Consider the following 15,974-nt stretch of genomic DNA (forward strand, 5'->3'; position numbering starts at 1 on the left):
CTCTTTCATTTATTTCTGCTCTGATCTTTATGATTTCTTTCCTTCTACTAACTTTGGGTTTTGTTTGTTCTTCTTTCTCTAGTTCCTTTCGGTGTAAGGTTAGATTGTTTATTTGAGATGTTTGTTGTTTCTTGAGGTAGGATTGTATTGCTATAAACTTCCCTCTTAGAACTGCTTTTGCTGCATCCCATAGGTTTTGGATCGTCGTGTTTTCATTGTCATTTGTCTCTAGGTATTTTTTGATTTCCTCTTTGATTTCTTCAGTGATCTCTTGGTTATTTAATAACATATTGTTTAGCTTCCATGTGTCTGTGTTTTTTACGTTTTTTTCCCTGTAACTGATTTCTAATCTCATAGCGTTGTGGTCAGAAAAGATGCTTGATATGATCTCAATATTCTTAAATTTACTGAGGCTTGATTTGTGACCCAAGATGTGATCTACCCTGGAGAATGTTCCGTGCGCACTTGAGAAGAAAGTGTAATCTGCTGTTTTGGGATGGAATGTCCTAAAAATATCAATTAAATCTATCTGTTCTACTGTGTCATTTAAAGCTTGTGTTTCCTTATTAATTTTCTGTTTGGATGATCTGTCCACTGGTGTAAGTGAGGTGTTAAAGTCCCCCACTATTATTGTGTTACTGTCAATTTCCTCTTTTAGAGCTGTCAGCAGTTGCCTTATGTATTGAGGTGCTCCTATGTTGGGTGCATATATAAGTGTTATATCTTCTTCTTGGACTGACCCCTTGATCATTCTGTAGTGTCCTTCCTTGTCTCTTGTAACCTTCTTTACTTTAAAGTCCATTTTATCTGATATGAGTATTGCTACTCCAGCTTTCTTTTGATTTCCATTTGCATGGAATATCTTTTTCCATCCCCTCACTTTCAGTCTGTATGTGTCCCGAGGTCTGAAGTGGGTCTCTTGTAGACAGCATATAGATGGGTCTTGTTTTTGTATCCATTCAGTGAGCCTGTGTCTTTTGGTTGGAGCATTTAATCCTTTCACGTTTAAGGTAATTATCGATATGTATGTTCCTATGACCATTTTCTTAATTGTTTTGGGTTTGTTTTTGTAGGTCCTTTTCTTCTCTTGTGTTTCCCACTTAGAGAAGTTCCTTTAGCATTTGTTGTAGAGCTGGTTTGGTGGTGCTGAATTCTCTTCGCTTTTGCTTGTCTGTAAAGCTTTTGATTTCTCCATCAAATCTGAATGAGATCCTTGCCGGGTAGAGTAATCCTGGTTGTAGGTTCTTCCCTTTCATCACTTTAAATATGTCATGCCACTCCTTTCCAGCTTGTAGAGTTTCTGCTGAGAAATCAGCTGTTAACGTTATGGGAGTTTCCTTGTATATGTTGTCATTTTTCCCTTGCTGCTTTCAATAATTTTTCTCTTTAATTTTTGCCAATTTGATTACTATGTGTCTCGGTGTGTTTCTCCTTGGGCTTATCCTGTATGGGACTCTCTGCACTTCCTTGACTTGGGTGGCTATTTCCTTTCCCATGTTAGGGAAGTTTTCAACTATATCTCTTCAAATATTTTCTCGGGTCCTTTCTCTCTCTCTTCTCCTTCTGAGACCCCTATAGTGAGAATGTTGCTGCATTTAATGTTGTCCCAGAGGTCTCTTAGGCTGCCTTCATTTCTTTTCATTCTTTTTTTTAAATTCTGTTCTGCAGCCGTATATTCCACCATTCTGTCTTCCAGGTCACTTATCCGTTCTTCTGCTTCAGTTATTCTGCTATTGACTCCTTCTAGTGTATTTTTCACTTCAGTTATTGTATTGTTCATCTCTGTTTGTCTGGTCTTTAATTCTTCTAGGTCTTTGTTAAACATTTCTTACATCTTCTCGATCTTTGCCTCCATTCTTTTTCCGAGGTCCTGGATCATCTTCACTATCATTATTCTGAATTCTTTTTCTGGAAGGTTGCCTATCTCCACTTCATTTAGTTGTTTTTCTAGGGTTTTATCTTGTTCCTTCATCTGGTACATAGACAAGATGAAAAGGCAGAGGGTTGTCTTTCTGTGAATGTGGTTTTAGTTCCACAGGCTGTAGGACTGTAGTTCTTCTTGCTTCTGCTGTCTGCCCTCTCTACAATTGGTTTTTAAACCTTTATTGGAGTATAATTGCTTTACAATGGTGTGCTAGTTTCTGCTGTATAACAAAGTGAATCAGCTATACATATACATACATCCCCATATCTCCTCCCTCTTGTGTCTCCCTCCTACCCTCCCTATCCCACCCCTCTAGGTGGTCGGAAAGCACCAAGCTGATCTCCCTGTGCTATGCGGCTGCTTCCCACTAGCTATCTATTTTACATTTGGTAGTGTACATATGTCCATGCCACTCTCTCACTTCGTCCCAGCTTACCCTTCCCCCTCCCCGTGTCCTCAAGTCCATTCTCTATGTCTGTGTCTTTATTCCTGTCCTGCCCCTAGGTTCTTCAGAACCATTTTTTTTTTTTAGATTCCACATATATGTGTTAGCATACGGTATTTGTTTTTCTCTTTCTGACTTAGTTCACTCTGTATGACAGTCTCTAGGTCCATCCACCTCACTATACATAACTCAAACGACTACAATTTTAACTCTGAAAATGTGTTTAATGTATTCATTTGAACTAGAATAAATGATTTTAAATAACTGAGGAAAAGAGAGCCACTACTAGGTTTGGTTTGCAAATATAGCTGATCAAGTATTTCTAATTTTTGTTTGAATAGAGTTATTACATAGAGCCCACATACATGCAGATTATTTGATTTTCCTTTTTTAAATAACAGGTATTTATGGGGTACATAAGAATCACTGTAGGCACACACAGCAGTAAACAAGGCAGCTACTGTCCTATTTTCATGGAGGTGCAGAGGCAGACAAGTAAGCAAATAAATGAACAAGATAACTCAGGTAATGATAAACACTGTGAAGAAAATAAAACAGGGTATGGGACAGAAGATGACTGGAAAGGTACTTCAGACTAGACAGTAGGGGCACATCCTATCTGAAAAAGTCAGACCTGAAAGACCATGTATCTATGTGGAGACTGAATGAACATCTCAAGAGGAAAGCAAATGCAAAAGCCCTAGAGCAGAAAGGGGTCTGACATAAGGGGGGAAAAAAGGCCAGTGCCATTTATTAGAGATTGAAAGTTTTCTATGATAAACCAATTATTTATCTGCATCTCACTGTGCCATTTATGAACTTTGGCTGACCTAGAATTTTCAACAATATGAGAAGATACTCAGAATGACAAAAAAAATACGTTTTTTCAAACCTCCCAAAAGATGTTAAAATGAAGTATGATTAATGCTTAAAATATATTAAAAACAAAAATCCTGTAAAGTCTATGTATCCAATTGCTTTTCAGAATGTTGTCAAGGAAAAAAGTACTTTCCAATGAAGTATTAGTAAAAGAGACCACATGAAAACTGGGTGATTCAAAAAGTTAATAATTCAAATGTTTTGCCATACAGAACAACCAACTAATCACAAACACTCCTTTAAATATTTTTATTATCATGAGAACATGAAAACTAGCGATATACTGAAGTGCCTTCTTAAAAAGCTAGTTTTGAAATATTTATGCAGCTGTTCCTTACAGTAAAGTTCTTTCTTAAAGGCATCACATTATGCTATGGACAAGAAGGTTCAGCCAACACAACAGGCAGGTATACTGGCTGAAGCGAAAACTAAAGAGGTTGTTTAAGACAAGATAACAATTACCCGATGTTTTGGCAGCAATAAACAGTAACAGCACTTTAAAAAGGTCTTTAAACAATCAGCCCAAACAGTAAATTTGGTTACAAACAATATCCTGAAGTCACGAATGTTTTCAACGCTGGTTAAAAAAATGAGATCCAAGTACATGCATTTCCTAGTTCATACTGAAGAACACTATTTACAAGTAAAGTTCCATGGCAAGCAATCTTTTTTCCAAGAGAGTCAACTGAGGGGGAAAAGGGGAGCTGTATAATCCCCATGTTTAAATACGAAAAATAACTTTTATCATCATAAATTGCAACATCTGCAACTACACTTAAACATTATGTTATTATTTCCCAGTCACCAAAGGGGTTTTTGTTTGCCTAATATTTCAGACACCATACAACAATGATGGTTACATAAAGCTGCATTTGGCAAGCTCTGAATATAAAAAAGAAAGTGACATCAGAGTTGCACTATGGACCAGGGATGAAAAATGACCATCTAATTAAAAGGATTATTAAGGCCCAGGAAAGCAGGAGGAAGGGGGTTACTATCTGTGAGGAGAGACAGGGCTAGAGGTAACCTAATAGGTAATCCAGAGAAGTTAGTGGTGTTGGGATACAAAATACCCCGTGAAAACCTTTTCTAGTCCACTCTCAATTTGCTATACAACCAGGAGGGAACACTCTTATTTTTAAAACAGGAGAAGGTAATAGGAAACGCTCATTAAGCCTTTCTGGATCTCTCTGTGCTCTTTTGCTCCAAGGACCAAATGTCACATAAGTGACAAGTCTGCAGCCTCTCAAAACTAGTATCAACAGCAAGACAGAATTTACTCATTTCCAAGAGAGCTTTCTTAACGTCCCAACTCATTTGAAAGGGAGTGGGATTGTTATGTGCTTGCTGACGTTGCTATTTTTAGTTTCTTGTTCCTTAAATTAGTGAGGTTGAACTGGTCCCATGAAGTCTATGGGCTGCTTGCTCATCACTGACCAGAGGAAAGGTTTTGAAAGACGAGTTAAGAACATGAATTTTTTTTAATATAAAAACTCAGCTAAATATTTTCTGTAATGAGAAAACGTATTACAAAGCACAGCTTTATCAAAAAATTGTTATTCAATTATAATAGAAAATGTAAGTCTCCAAGGCATTATCTTTAATTTCTGAAACAAGAGTCATTCAAGAAAAAGTTAGAAATTTCGTTGAAGCATCTAAATGACTCATTATGAAGTATTCCTTTTATTATTTATATCTGAACGAGATGTCCTATGAGAATCTTTCATGAACAAATAAAGGTACTCTCTTAAATGGTAGTTAGTTCCAAAGTACTAGAACACAACCTGAATTTGAAAATCTGTGAATTCTGTATTCATTTATCAGTGACCAAAACGACCTCAAAGACGCTGAGGAAACTCTTCGCTTTAATTTGCAATCAATATTTAATTTAATGAATATATCTCAGCTTTACAAAAAAGCAAAAGAGTGTTAGTCCATACAAAGAAATGATTAAAAATGAAATGATTAACTTTTTCCAAAAATATTTTTCAACTTAGTTATCGAAGCCTAGAAATCACTAAGTATATGTCCTGTCTGAAATCTTTTATACCAAGGTAAAGACCAATACTAATTTTTTTTCACTTTCAACAATTTATATTACTTATATTTCCTAAGACATACATGCAATTATATTCAAAAACACTTTGTCAAAATAGATATACTATATATTATTGATGATTTTTAATTATTAAAAATATTTTACGTATTCAGAGATACGCATATTTCCCAACTATACAGTCCTAAGTCAGTGGTAGAATATTTTAGCAGGTCTTAATCAAATCTTAAAGGGTTGCATTAACCATACACCTAATACAAAATATTTTTACTTTGGTTTCCTTTTCTATTTGTTCATGAAACAAGGATAGCAGATCTTGTAAACTACTAACTAGGGTTTACAAAGTACTAGATAGCAGGGGACACGAGGGATTAGGGAATGCTTCTTCACAACAGTGGTGTACTTGAGCTGGACTTTAAAAGAGGTCACCACACTTAAGAGGGTAGGGGTGTGAGGTATGGGCATCAAGATGGCCCCAATGATTCTCACCTCCTGATATTCACATCCTTGTATAGTCCCCTCTCCACAAAACAGGATCTTACAAAAATGAAGATGTGATTTATGAGGTTAAGTCTTAAAAGACCCCAAGGTTCTGTCTTGCTTTTTCTTGATCACTCAACTTTGAAGGAAGCAAGCTGCCATGTGAAGACACTCAAGAAACTCTACAGAGAGGTCCATGCAGAAAGAAACTGGAGCTTCCTGCCCACAATACCACTAACTTGCCAGGTATGTGGTAAGCCACCCTGAAAGTGAATTCCCCAACCCCAGAAAAGCTTTCAGATGGTGGCAGCCTGAGCCAACAACTTGACTGCAAGCTCAAGAGACTATGAGCCAGAGCAGACAACAGACAACTAATACAGAGTATATAACATAGCTGGCAGAGAACACCATGCACAAAAAAAGTACAGAGGGATGATATAGTGAAGCAAGCTTGGGTAAGCAGTTCAGGATGGTTAAAGTATGAAGAGATGAAGCTAGAGAAGTATGCAGGGTCCCAGATCAGAGATTCTTTACTGCCCAGCTAAGGAATTTGGACTTTATCCTATAGGCTAAGCAATAAGTAGGGAAGTCAGTGCAAGTTCTTCAACAGAGAAATAACATAACTAGATTCAAATTTTAAAAGAAATACTGAGTAGCAATAGAGATTAAATGGTATGGAGGATGGCACTATGACTGGAAGCTGTCCCATTAGGGAGACCAGTCGGCATATTCTCTTACCAGTGCAAGAGGAGAAATGAAGAACAGCTGTGAGGTAGAACTCTTCTGGGGCCCATCCGTATTCAGTCAGAGAGTTCACAGCCAGCTGGGTTCCAACAAGCTGACTCCATTAATGGTACAGGTGCAGAGCTGACCCCTCCCACAACCACGTGGACAAAGACCTTTCAGTATCATCCTCGCCATTAAGTCACTTCTCGTTCTACTCAAAAACAGAGGCTTTAATGCCAGTGCAGGGTCCTACAGATGCATATCCTCAAAACTACTGAATGCTATTCCCTAACCACCAAGAGCTGTTAGGCCTCAACATGAGTTCTACCATGAGAATGAAGTAAATCCATCAAGAGGCCAAAGCAATTGCTGAATCCAAAACGGAGTCCAAATAACTAGTTAAATGCCACCATTCCCAACCCCACTCCACCATTCATCCACGGTAGATCTTTCTTCAGAGCCCTGATTATCCCTACTCCTGTGGACCACCTTCTGCCAAGCCATATGAACATTGAGAACCACATCCCCCGATTTGCCAGGGGTCCCTACTGATTCTCAATGATGCTGCCTTGAAGCCAGCAAAATTCTCATTCTTAAGACTCTAGATTTCCCTCTTTTAACACAATATATTTATTAACACGAATTAAGATACTGATACAATGATTTCATCTATATAATTTCAAAAAGCAGTAAAACCAAACTACTGGATTGTTTAGGGATGCATTCATCGTTTTCAAAGAGCAAAAAAATAAAATCCATAAAAAGCAGGATAGTGGTTATCTCTGCAGGAGGAGATGAAAAGTTTTTCACTGAGACAAAATGCATGGGGAGGGAATATTTCTGGGGGTGCTGCAATGTTTTAATTTTCAGTCTGGGTGTTGGTTACACACGTGTTGGCTTTAATGTTATTCATCAGACTGTATGTATACTGGTTTTATGTACCTTCTGTTTATTACATTTCTTAATAAAAATGTTTATAGAAAGGCAAGACCCCTTGACCCACAAAAAATGTTTAGAACCACAAAAATATGCATATAACATACAGAAAATCCACTTAAGTGGATAATTTAACTAGTAATATGTATGATTTTAAAATATGTATGTTAAAAAATGTAAACATGTAACTAGTAAATATGTATCGTTAAAAAATATTTCTGTCCCACCAGCATTTTTCTCCTTATCAAAACAAATATTTGCCTCCCAAATCAGTAAAAGTTAATTAAAGTATCACATCTTCCGCTGGTGAGCATGACAAAACTGGTTCTCATACTCTGATGTGATCACTAAAGCAATGTGGCCTTTTGATCCAGAAATTCTTCAAATCCCCGAAACTGAAATATGAGAAGAATTATAAGCATAAAGATCTTACCCTCAATGTTTTTTTTTCTTTAAGAGCTAGAAGAAAAGTTAGAACCAACATAAATAATAAATAGCAGAACACTGTTTAAGAAAATTATGTATCTATTTGAGGAACTATAAGTTACTCTTTAAATTGACCATTATGGTTACTGTAGTTATATTTTAAAAAAATCTTCAATGGAAATATATACTGAAATATTTATGTATCAAATGATTATATAGTATTTCCATCAAAATAATAGGTAAGGATATGAAAAGTAGGTGAGGGTATAAATGAAACAAGATAGGCCATTAGTTGATAATAGCTGAAACTGAGGAATGAGTACAATGAGGAGGATTTTCTGTATTGGTATTTGGTATATGTTGAAATTCTCCATAATAAAATTTTTGTAAAACTAGGGGGAAAATTAAGGTGATGAACTGAAATTATATAGCTGCATCTTTCTAAGCTAAGAAAAACAGATATGATAGGATGGAGGGAAGAAAAGCAAATCAAAATCCACTGTTTATGTTAAGAAGCCTTCAATATTTTCTTTTATTTCCAAACTTTATTACTTCTATAGTTTACTTAGCTATTTGATCTACTCTTTTGAACATAATTTAGTGCAAATAGTTTCTAAATTCCAGTTAACCAGAGATTCCTGAATCTATCTTCTAAGACAGATACAGTGAATTATTTTTCTGTTCAGCATCTACTTCAGATTCTTCCTGGCTTTTTAAGCTACAGTTTTACAGCTGTTCTATTTTGAAACCTAGTTTCTTCTATTGCATATTTATGTATTACATGCATCTTAAAACCGGCATTTTGGTACTTTATATTTTAGCCGAAAATGCAGTTCTTGTCTTTTCTTTCAGAGACAGTTAAAAAGAATCAAATATGTACAGTTTATGTGTGCTTATATTGGTTACTCATAAACTGTTGATTAACTAATGCCATAATGAGTATTGTACTTATCTGAAAAGTTAAGTTACTCTGCAGTTATATTAAAACCTCTCTGTGTATATGTGTTTCAATTGCCATAAAGAAAAGCTAAATGTAGGGAATTCATTTTGAAATACACTTACCAGGATGGTTAGAAATGGGAGGCTGGAATGCAAGCTCATTGTGAACTGGCGGCCCTAAAGAAGAGACAATAAAAATCCCATTTTCATTTATTAAAAGTTTTCCAATGCTGAAACTTTTAATAAACCTTAAATATAACTATCATACCTTAGGAATTGTTTAGATCAAGCTTATGTAATGTCTAAGAACTTATAAGCTTAGTTTACCTTATAATTATAATAAGCAAATACTCTTGAATTACTTTTGTAGCTATTTAATAGCCAACATTTTAGTGCTGTATGCCAACTGTTAAACAATTTACTATAGTTGTACATGCAAAATTTAATGTAATTATAAATTATCCATGTAATACAGTACAATTCATAATGTAATATATAATAATTCAAATTGTTAGGTCCATTTTAAAACAAGTGTTTATGGTTTATTAAATTAAGAATATTTACAAAATGGCACAGTAGCTAACATAACTGAGAGATTATTATGTGTTAAGACATGTGCTAAACACCTCACATGAATTATTACATTTACTTCTTACAACATCCCTTGAGATAGATACTACTATTACTACCCTTAAGGTTTAGGGAGGTTAAATAACTTGCCAGTGGTCACACAGCCAGTTAAGGGTCCAAACTCAGCACCCTTAACAACTATGCTGGCCCAGGCAGCCATTAAAAATTACATTCTCTTAAGACATGGAAAAATAGTAACATAACTGTAAAAAAGCAGGGTACAACAACATAGTCACAGTCTGATGTCCTCCTCCCCCCAAATTTATATATATACCCGACTATATGACTGGAAGGAAAAATGTGACAAAATATTAGAAGTAGATATCTCTGGGTAGTAGGATTCTGGATAATTTTTATTTTCTTATTTACTCCTCTGTGTATTTTCCAAGTTTTCTTTGGTATTATTAAACTTATAATTGAGGAAAAGGGATTTAATATATATGAAAGATTTATACTCTTGATTTTACTAGGCCAAATGAACAATGTTCCTATTCTGCCTGAAACTACAAGCTATGGTTATCAGTAGGGTATCCCTCCCAATCAAGCCTGCACAGAGTAGAGGAATGAGATTCAACATCTGAGTGTCTATGGTATGCTGAACTCTGTGGTGAGAGAAACCTTGAGATCTTCGACACTCAAGGAGTTTCAATCCACTTAGGGTGGATATACAGATACACATGAGATCTAAGAACGTACACAAAACAAACAAACAAATGAATGGCAATCAATGTGGTGTTAATGAAATATCAGCAACAAAGAAATAAAAGTATTTTGTAAATATCAATCCTCTAAAACAAAGGTATAACACAACTATGAAAAATAAAACTGTTTACAAAAAATACTGAAAAGCACTAATCATTTAATGAAACTAAACTGTAAGATGAATAAAAGATGTAAAAACATTTTCTAAAAAATAGAAAGCAAACAAAGCTCTCAAAAAGAAAAGGCCCTTACAACAGACACAAGAGCTTACAGTAATGTCCGGGATGGGGCGGCAGAGGCGGGTGGTGCTGAAGGTGGCCGTTTTGGTGGTGAGGCAAATTAGGTGTGTATGGTGCAGTCCTACTTCCAGTCCAGGTGGTAGTGCTGTCTAAAAATTAAGGCCCACATGGATTAATTTGCTTTTATAAACTCTGCCTATTGTTTCTCAACTACTTAGAAGATTTTAAAAAGCATATACATACTATGATGGTAAGTAGCTGGCTGACCAGTAAATCCATTCTGCTGCTGTCCTGGCTGAGGCCCTGAAGCTATCTGCAACAATCCTTCACTATGGCTGCCTGCCAGTATACTGGCAGGCTGACCTAGAGGAACAAGAAGACATTAATATGGTACATTTATAGAGGCAATCCTATGGTTTTATACAGTAAATGAAGGATCAATTATATCTGATAGTCACAATTATAAAGATGAGCAAAAAGTGGAATTCACCCATGGCCTATATAATAAAAAACCCTACAGTCATCTATAAAGGCAAACCTTAACTTGAAGAAGTTCAAAATTATTCTATCTTTAAGTAATATCTAGCTAATTTTATTGGCCCATTTCTTCACAAATATTCTTCAAATGCCAGCAAAACCGCACTATAGGTCTAGCCTATCATAATAACTTCTTCAGAAGCACATCAGCTCACTCCCAGCCACTCCATCTAGCTCTGGACCTTTCTGACTAGGACTCCAAAAGTCCAGGCTCAAGAAAATGTTGAAAACTGGAAAGTTCATTATTATCAGCACTGGTACTGGTAATGGCAGAATGCTAGAGGGTGATCAAAGAAAAGGAGAGCAGGCAAATATTTTAAATGGAATGCGATGGGTAAGGTGGGAAAGTTAAAAAAAAAAAAAAAGGTAAGCTCCACTGTCCAATCAACACAGCATCTGCTAGTTAAAACAAAACAAAACAAAAAATCAGTCTATTTTGAAATTTTTTCATGTGCTTTTAAAAATAAAGAATTGCCTCTAAGAACACTATCATACTCCTGGATTCACAAGAAATTAGTTGCTCTCTCTGTATGTAATATACCAGGAGAACTATTCTATTCAAAACCATTCTAAGAAATTGCTTACATTTTAGGGCTTTATTTTTTGTACAGGAAAAGCTTAATTTCTTCAAGCAAGTATTAATTAAGTCAACTGTGATCTCACTTGGAAAGCAATGAAATTCCATAATTGTTATTTGTTACTGGCATTACCTCAGTCTTTTCTCATCTATATGGGAGTATAATCAGATAGAAGAGAGTAAATGACACCATTGCTCGAATATGCAATGAACAGCTCAAAGTATCAAGAAAAAGGAACATTTTTCTCCTCTCTACAACTCACATTTCCTTAAGGCTAAGATTATAAAATTAAAAGCTAAAGAGACTACTTCAATACTCCCTAAATTATTTTTTTTTAAGACGATGTTTTCAGCTACCATCCTATCCATCCCCCTCAAATTTTTGCAGGTTATCTTTAAAGGTTAATTACATTTTTACTCTTGCTTTTTAACAACTGTACATGTTACATACTCTTAGCTACCTTACAAAAATTGTCACTATGCAGAAGAAATTAAATTATTTTAATTTACTACAGATATTTAGAAAGAAACCCTGAAGATATTCAGGTACCAAATGAACATAAAGTGGGCTTAGCATAAAGCCCACTGCAGTTATCTGTACTGAGTATTTCCATTACACAATTCCAAGTACATAAAATGAAATTAAACAACTAAATCAGCTCATGTAGTCTTCCAATTCCCCTATTTTAGTCCAATTTCTTTTCTTTCTTCTAATTTTATCAATACACTTTTTGAGATCTAAGGAAACATTCTGAAACAAATTCTAAAACTTACGGTAATCATAACTCATTGTGAAAATATATCCAAAAAACACCAAGACAAAATTATCCACATTTCATTCATATCACTTTATTTGATCTTGAAAAGGACTCGGCCCCAGGGAATGTAACAGTTAAAATGAAGTCACTTTAGCAAGCATCAACAAAGGCATGCAAATTCAACCTCCAGGTGGTATCAACAGAGGTTAAGCGGCACTAATCTATGCTGAAGTGGCTGTAAGTACCTTCTCTTATTCTCCTTCCCTACCCACTGTTTGTCAACTATATTCCCAAATTGGTGAATAAAGAGTAGACAGATAACAGAAGCACCAAGTGGTTAAAGGTTCATGTTCTAAAGTATGTGTTTAACCTATATGGCCCACTTGGAATATGCTGTCTATAGTGAGACTGTCATCTCATGCAGCAAATCCAAAAGATACTGTTTGAAGAGGTAAAATGAATTAAAGAGGGGGAAATTTGGTATACTTTATTTGAAACTCAATTGTAGAAATCAGTCCTCCATTTATTCCAAAGATCAACTTTCTATGTTGAATCTGATCTGATATTAAAGTAAACAGAATAATGCTTCCTTTGATATCAACTAACAAAGTATCAGGCCAGATCTATCAACAATTCACTGCTGATGTGGGCTTAGATACAATCTCCTTAGCAAGCAGGTACAAATAACACAATACAAATGCCAAGACCCTGTTCTGTGATTAATTTAAAAACAAAAAAAAGGCCACTCAACTTGCCAAGTTGAAAACTGTCCAACCTTTGGTGGCTATGAAAATAAGGTCATTATTTCCTTGACCAGGCCCCAAGAAAAGCTGAACCTAATAGCACTCTGCCTCCATGACATGGCAGAGAAGGTGAGTACCTCTTTAATGGGAAGAATCTTTTGAAAATAGACTTGTTAGAAAAAAAATAAAGTTAGATACACAGAATTTAGCTTTATTTCAAAGTTGACTAAAATACTTAACATCTATCTTGAGGGTTATATGTTACAAACAAATTTGTCAAGATTCCTTTTTCTAAGTCTGCACAATTGGAGACTGAGATGACTATTATAAAGTAATATTCTGCCAGTAAAGCAAAATAAAAATACTGATTAGAGGAAAGCTTGCAATTCCATTAACACAGATTTTTATAAACCTCTTGGTTCAAAACTACTTGTTGGTAACTTAAATATTTCTCTAAAATAAATCTGAAAACTTAAGAGACTTCTTACTTCTGCATGTAATAAGGTACAAATTACACCATTAATTTAAATCATTACTTAAATTCCAAGTGACTGTACATCAACATAAGAACATTTAAATAAATTACAAACACCATTTTTTCCAGGACAACTCAAACACCTATTTAATGCTTGTTTACCTATGAAAGATACCATAGTAATTTTAATTTTCACTTGCTTGGAGGTTTCCTCCAAGTGGCTACCTATAAATATTTAATAGTTAGGAAAATTTATCTTGCTGACTACATCTGACTCTACAACTCACTTGTGGAAGCCACAGGAATGTTGGGAAAGTTGGTGGTGCTGGTAGCGTTAGACTCAGATGGGGCTAAGAGAGCTGGGGCGCTGTAGGTCTCCGTCGATGCACGATTACTTGGTGGATGCTGGATGGTTTGAATTGAATGCCCTTCAGTGGATAATGATGGCTGTCCCTCAAAGTCATGAACATATTCATCCTTCACCAACATACTAGGTGGAGCTATACAGAAAAGCAAACATATTTTAAAATCTTATAAGCCTCTATTCCCAGAAAAAAAAATCTTATAACTAATATAGCAACACCTAAAATCAACTATAGTGTGTATCAGTCTAACTCAGAATTTTCTCGTACTATTTATAAAGCATACTATTCTATCAGCAAAAGCTATTTATTTAGAGGTAGTGGCATCAGATCAACCTGACTGACTCCTTGAAATCTGAGGTAGACTATATTCCAACAACCTCCAGCAATGGTCCTAAAGAGGTATTTTTAGTTTCTTGATTAATAATCTAAAAGTAATAATCACCTTAAATACACAACATAAAGTAGACAAAAAATCAAGTGGCTGGGGAAAATATTTACCTAGTTAAGACGACCAAATTGAGATCAAATAATTACTTTTTTTAATCTTTTTGCTAATTTCACGGTGTAAAAATATGAGTGGGATCTGACAGCTATCCAATTCCAGATCTAGAATTACTGTTAAGTAACATATTCTTTGAAAGTGAAGTATACTGAATGTCCCCTAAAGGATTAGAATGAGCAGAAAAATCCCAACTGGTAAGTCAAACTGAAATTTCCTTCTAGAAACCCAATCCAAATAATGATGTTTGATAAATATGTAGTGTGAAAAAACTCGATAAACAACATCTTTCACCCACGTGGTTACACCTTAATAAGCAAAGCCAGGCTCTAGCTGATATAACACCTTTTCTTGAACAAACCAGGGAATAGTTAGTTGGCTTTGTTGTGAGGAAAAAAAGGAAAATTGAAACTGCATTTATAATAATCAATGGTTCTCTGCCCAGAACCTCCCCACTTCTTTTTAGGCTATAGTTTTGGGGTTTGCTTTTTATCTTTAGCAAACAACGCTTTACTGCATCTAAACTAACACTACCCTAGAATTTTATAATCCGTTGAACTCTAACACTAGGTTCTTTTCTTAGAGCAGTTAGCAGTCCACAAAAAGACATTCTCTTTTCATTGAGAATCAGCATATAATGCTCCTTATCTTTCTCTATGTTAATCTTTGAAAAAATCCATTACACATAAATACTAACTAGTTACACAGCTACTTTTTTATTAAACTGAGAATATTTCAAAGAGGTAAGAATCATCTATTGTTCAGATTTCCACATACAATCTCTTAAAGGGCTTTTTCATGCATCAAAAGTAATGAAGACATTGATATTTTTAAGACCCATAAATTTCACTACGAAGAGTTTCTCTTTAGAAAATTCTATGGAAACAGAGATAACCAAAAGGAGCTCAACATATCATTATATGTCAGTAAAAAAAGTGGATCTAACCACTCACCACTAATGTTGGCCAAATTATAAAAATGCAAAGAAAAAATCATTTGAGACATAAAGTGGGTATGACTGTATTTATTCAATTTTTAAAAACTTATACTCTTCAACAAAGTCCTATGATTTTCTGCATATAGATCCTGACATCTCTTATTAAATTCTTGGAAATTTTAGGGTTCTTTGCTGTTTATAGTGACTGGGATCTTTTTACCAAGATATTGGTATTGCTAGTACATAAGGAGAAATTTACTGATTTGAGGATATAGCTGGTCAACTTGATACTCATTATTTCTGCTTTTCAGTTGACGCTTTGGCTTCATGGGCAATCATAACAACTGAATTCTGGGCGTTCCCTGGTGGTCCAGTGCTTAGGACTCGGTGCTTTCACTGCTGTGGCCCGGGTTCAATCAATCCCTGGTCGGGAACTAAGATCCCACAAGCCACATGATGCAGCACCACCCCCACCCCCCAAAAAAAAGAAAGATTTGAAAATAACAACTGAATTCTGCTTTTAAACAGTTATGCCTCATAACTTTTTCTTGCCTAATACGTTGGTTAAACCTTCCCAAGTGTAAGTCTGGGACTTCTACCAGTCTACAGGTCTCTTTAATCAAATAACTTAAAACATAAGTTTCTTAGGTAAAACTGGGTATCAACAAGGATAGATGTCTGCAATATACTTTTGCCAAGAG

General features: G+C 35.3%; 1 protein-coding gene across 4 annotated transcripts in view; it reads right to left on the minus strand.

Moving 5' to 3' along the window:
- Window positions 1-15,974, minus strand: part of SMAD4 (SMAD family member 4) — a 57,446-nt gene that overhangs the window by 21,427 nt on the left and 20,045 nt on the right. For 3 of the 4 annotated variants that reach the window (XR_014234412.1, XM_082355432.1, XM_082355433.1), the window contains exons 5-8: window positions 13,760-13,972; window positions 10,626-10,745; window positions 10,415-10,531; window positions 8,935-8,988 (exon numbers count right to left, since the gene is read on the minus strand). Coding sequence is in view for 3 of the 4 variants with exons in the window: in XM_082355432.1 (XP_082211558.1) it covers window positions 8,935-8,988; window positions 10,415-10,531; window positions 10,626-10,745; window positions 13,760-13,972 (504 nt within the window). In the remaining variant the exon portion in view is untranslated. The remainder of the gene's footprint in view (window positions 1-8,934; window positions 8,989-10,414; window positions 10,532-10,625; window positions 10,746-13,759; window positions 13,973-15,974) is intronic. The other variant, XM_082355434.1, reaches the window with a different exon arrangement.

The sequence above is a fragment of the Balaenoptera borealis genome, assembly GCF_965194805.1.
Source record: "Balaenoptera borealis genome assembly, chromosome: 14".
In the NCBI taxonomy this organism is placed as follows: domain Eukaryota; kingdom Metazoa; phylum Chordata; class Mammalia; order Artiodactyla; family Balaenopteridae; genus Balaenoptera; species Balaenoptera borealis.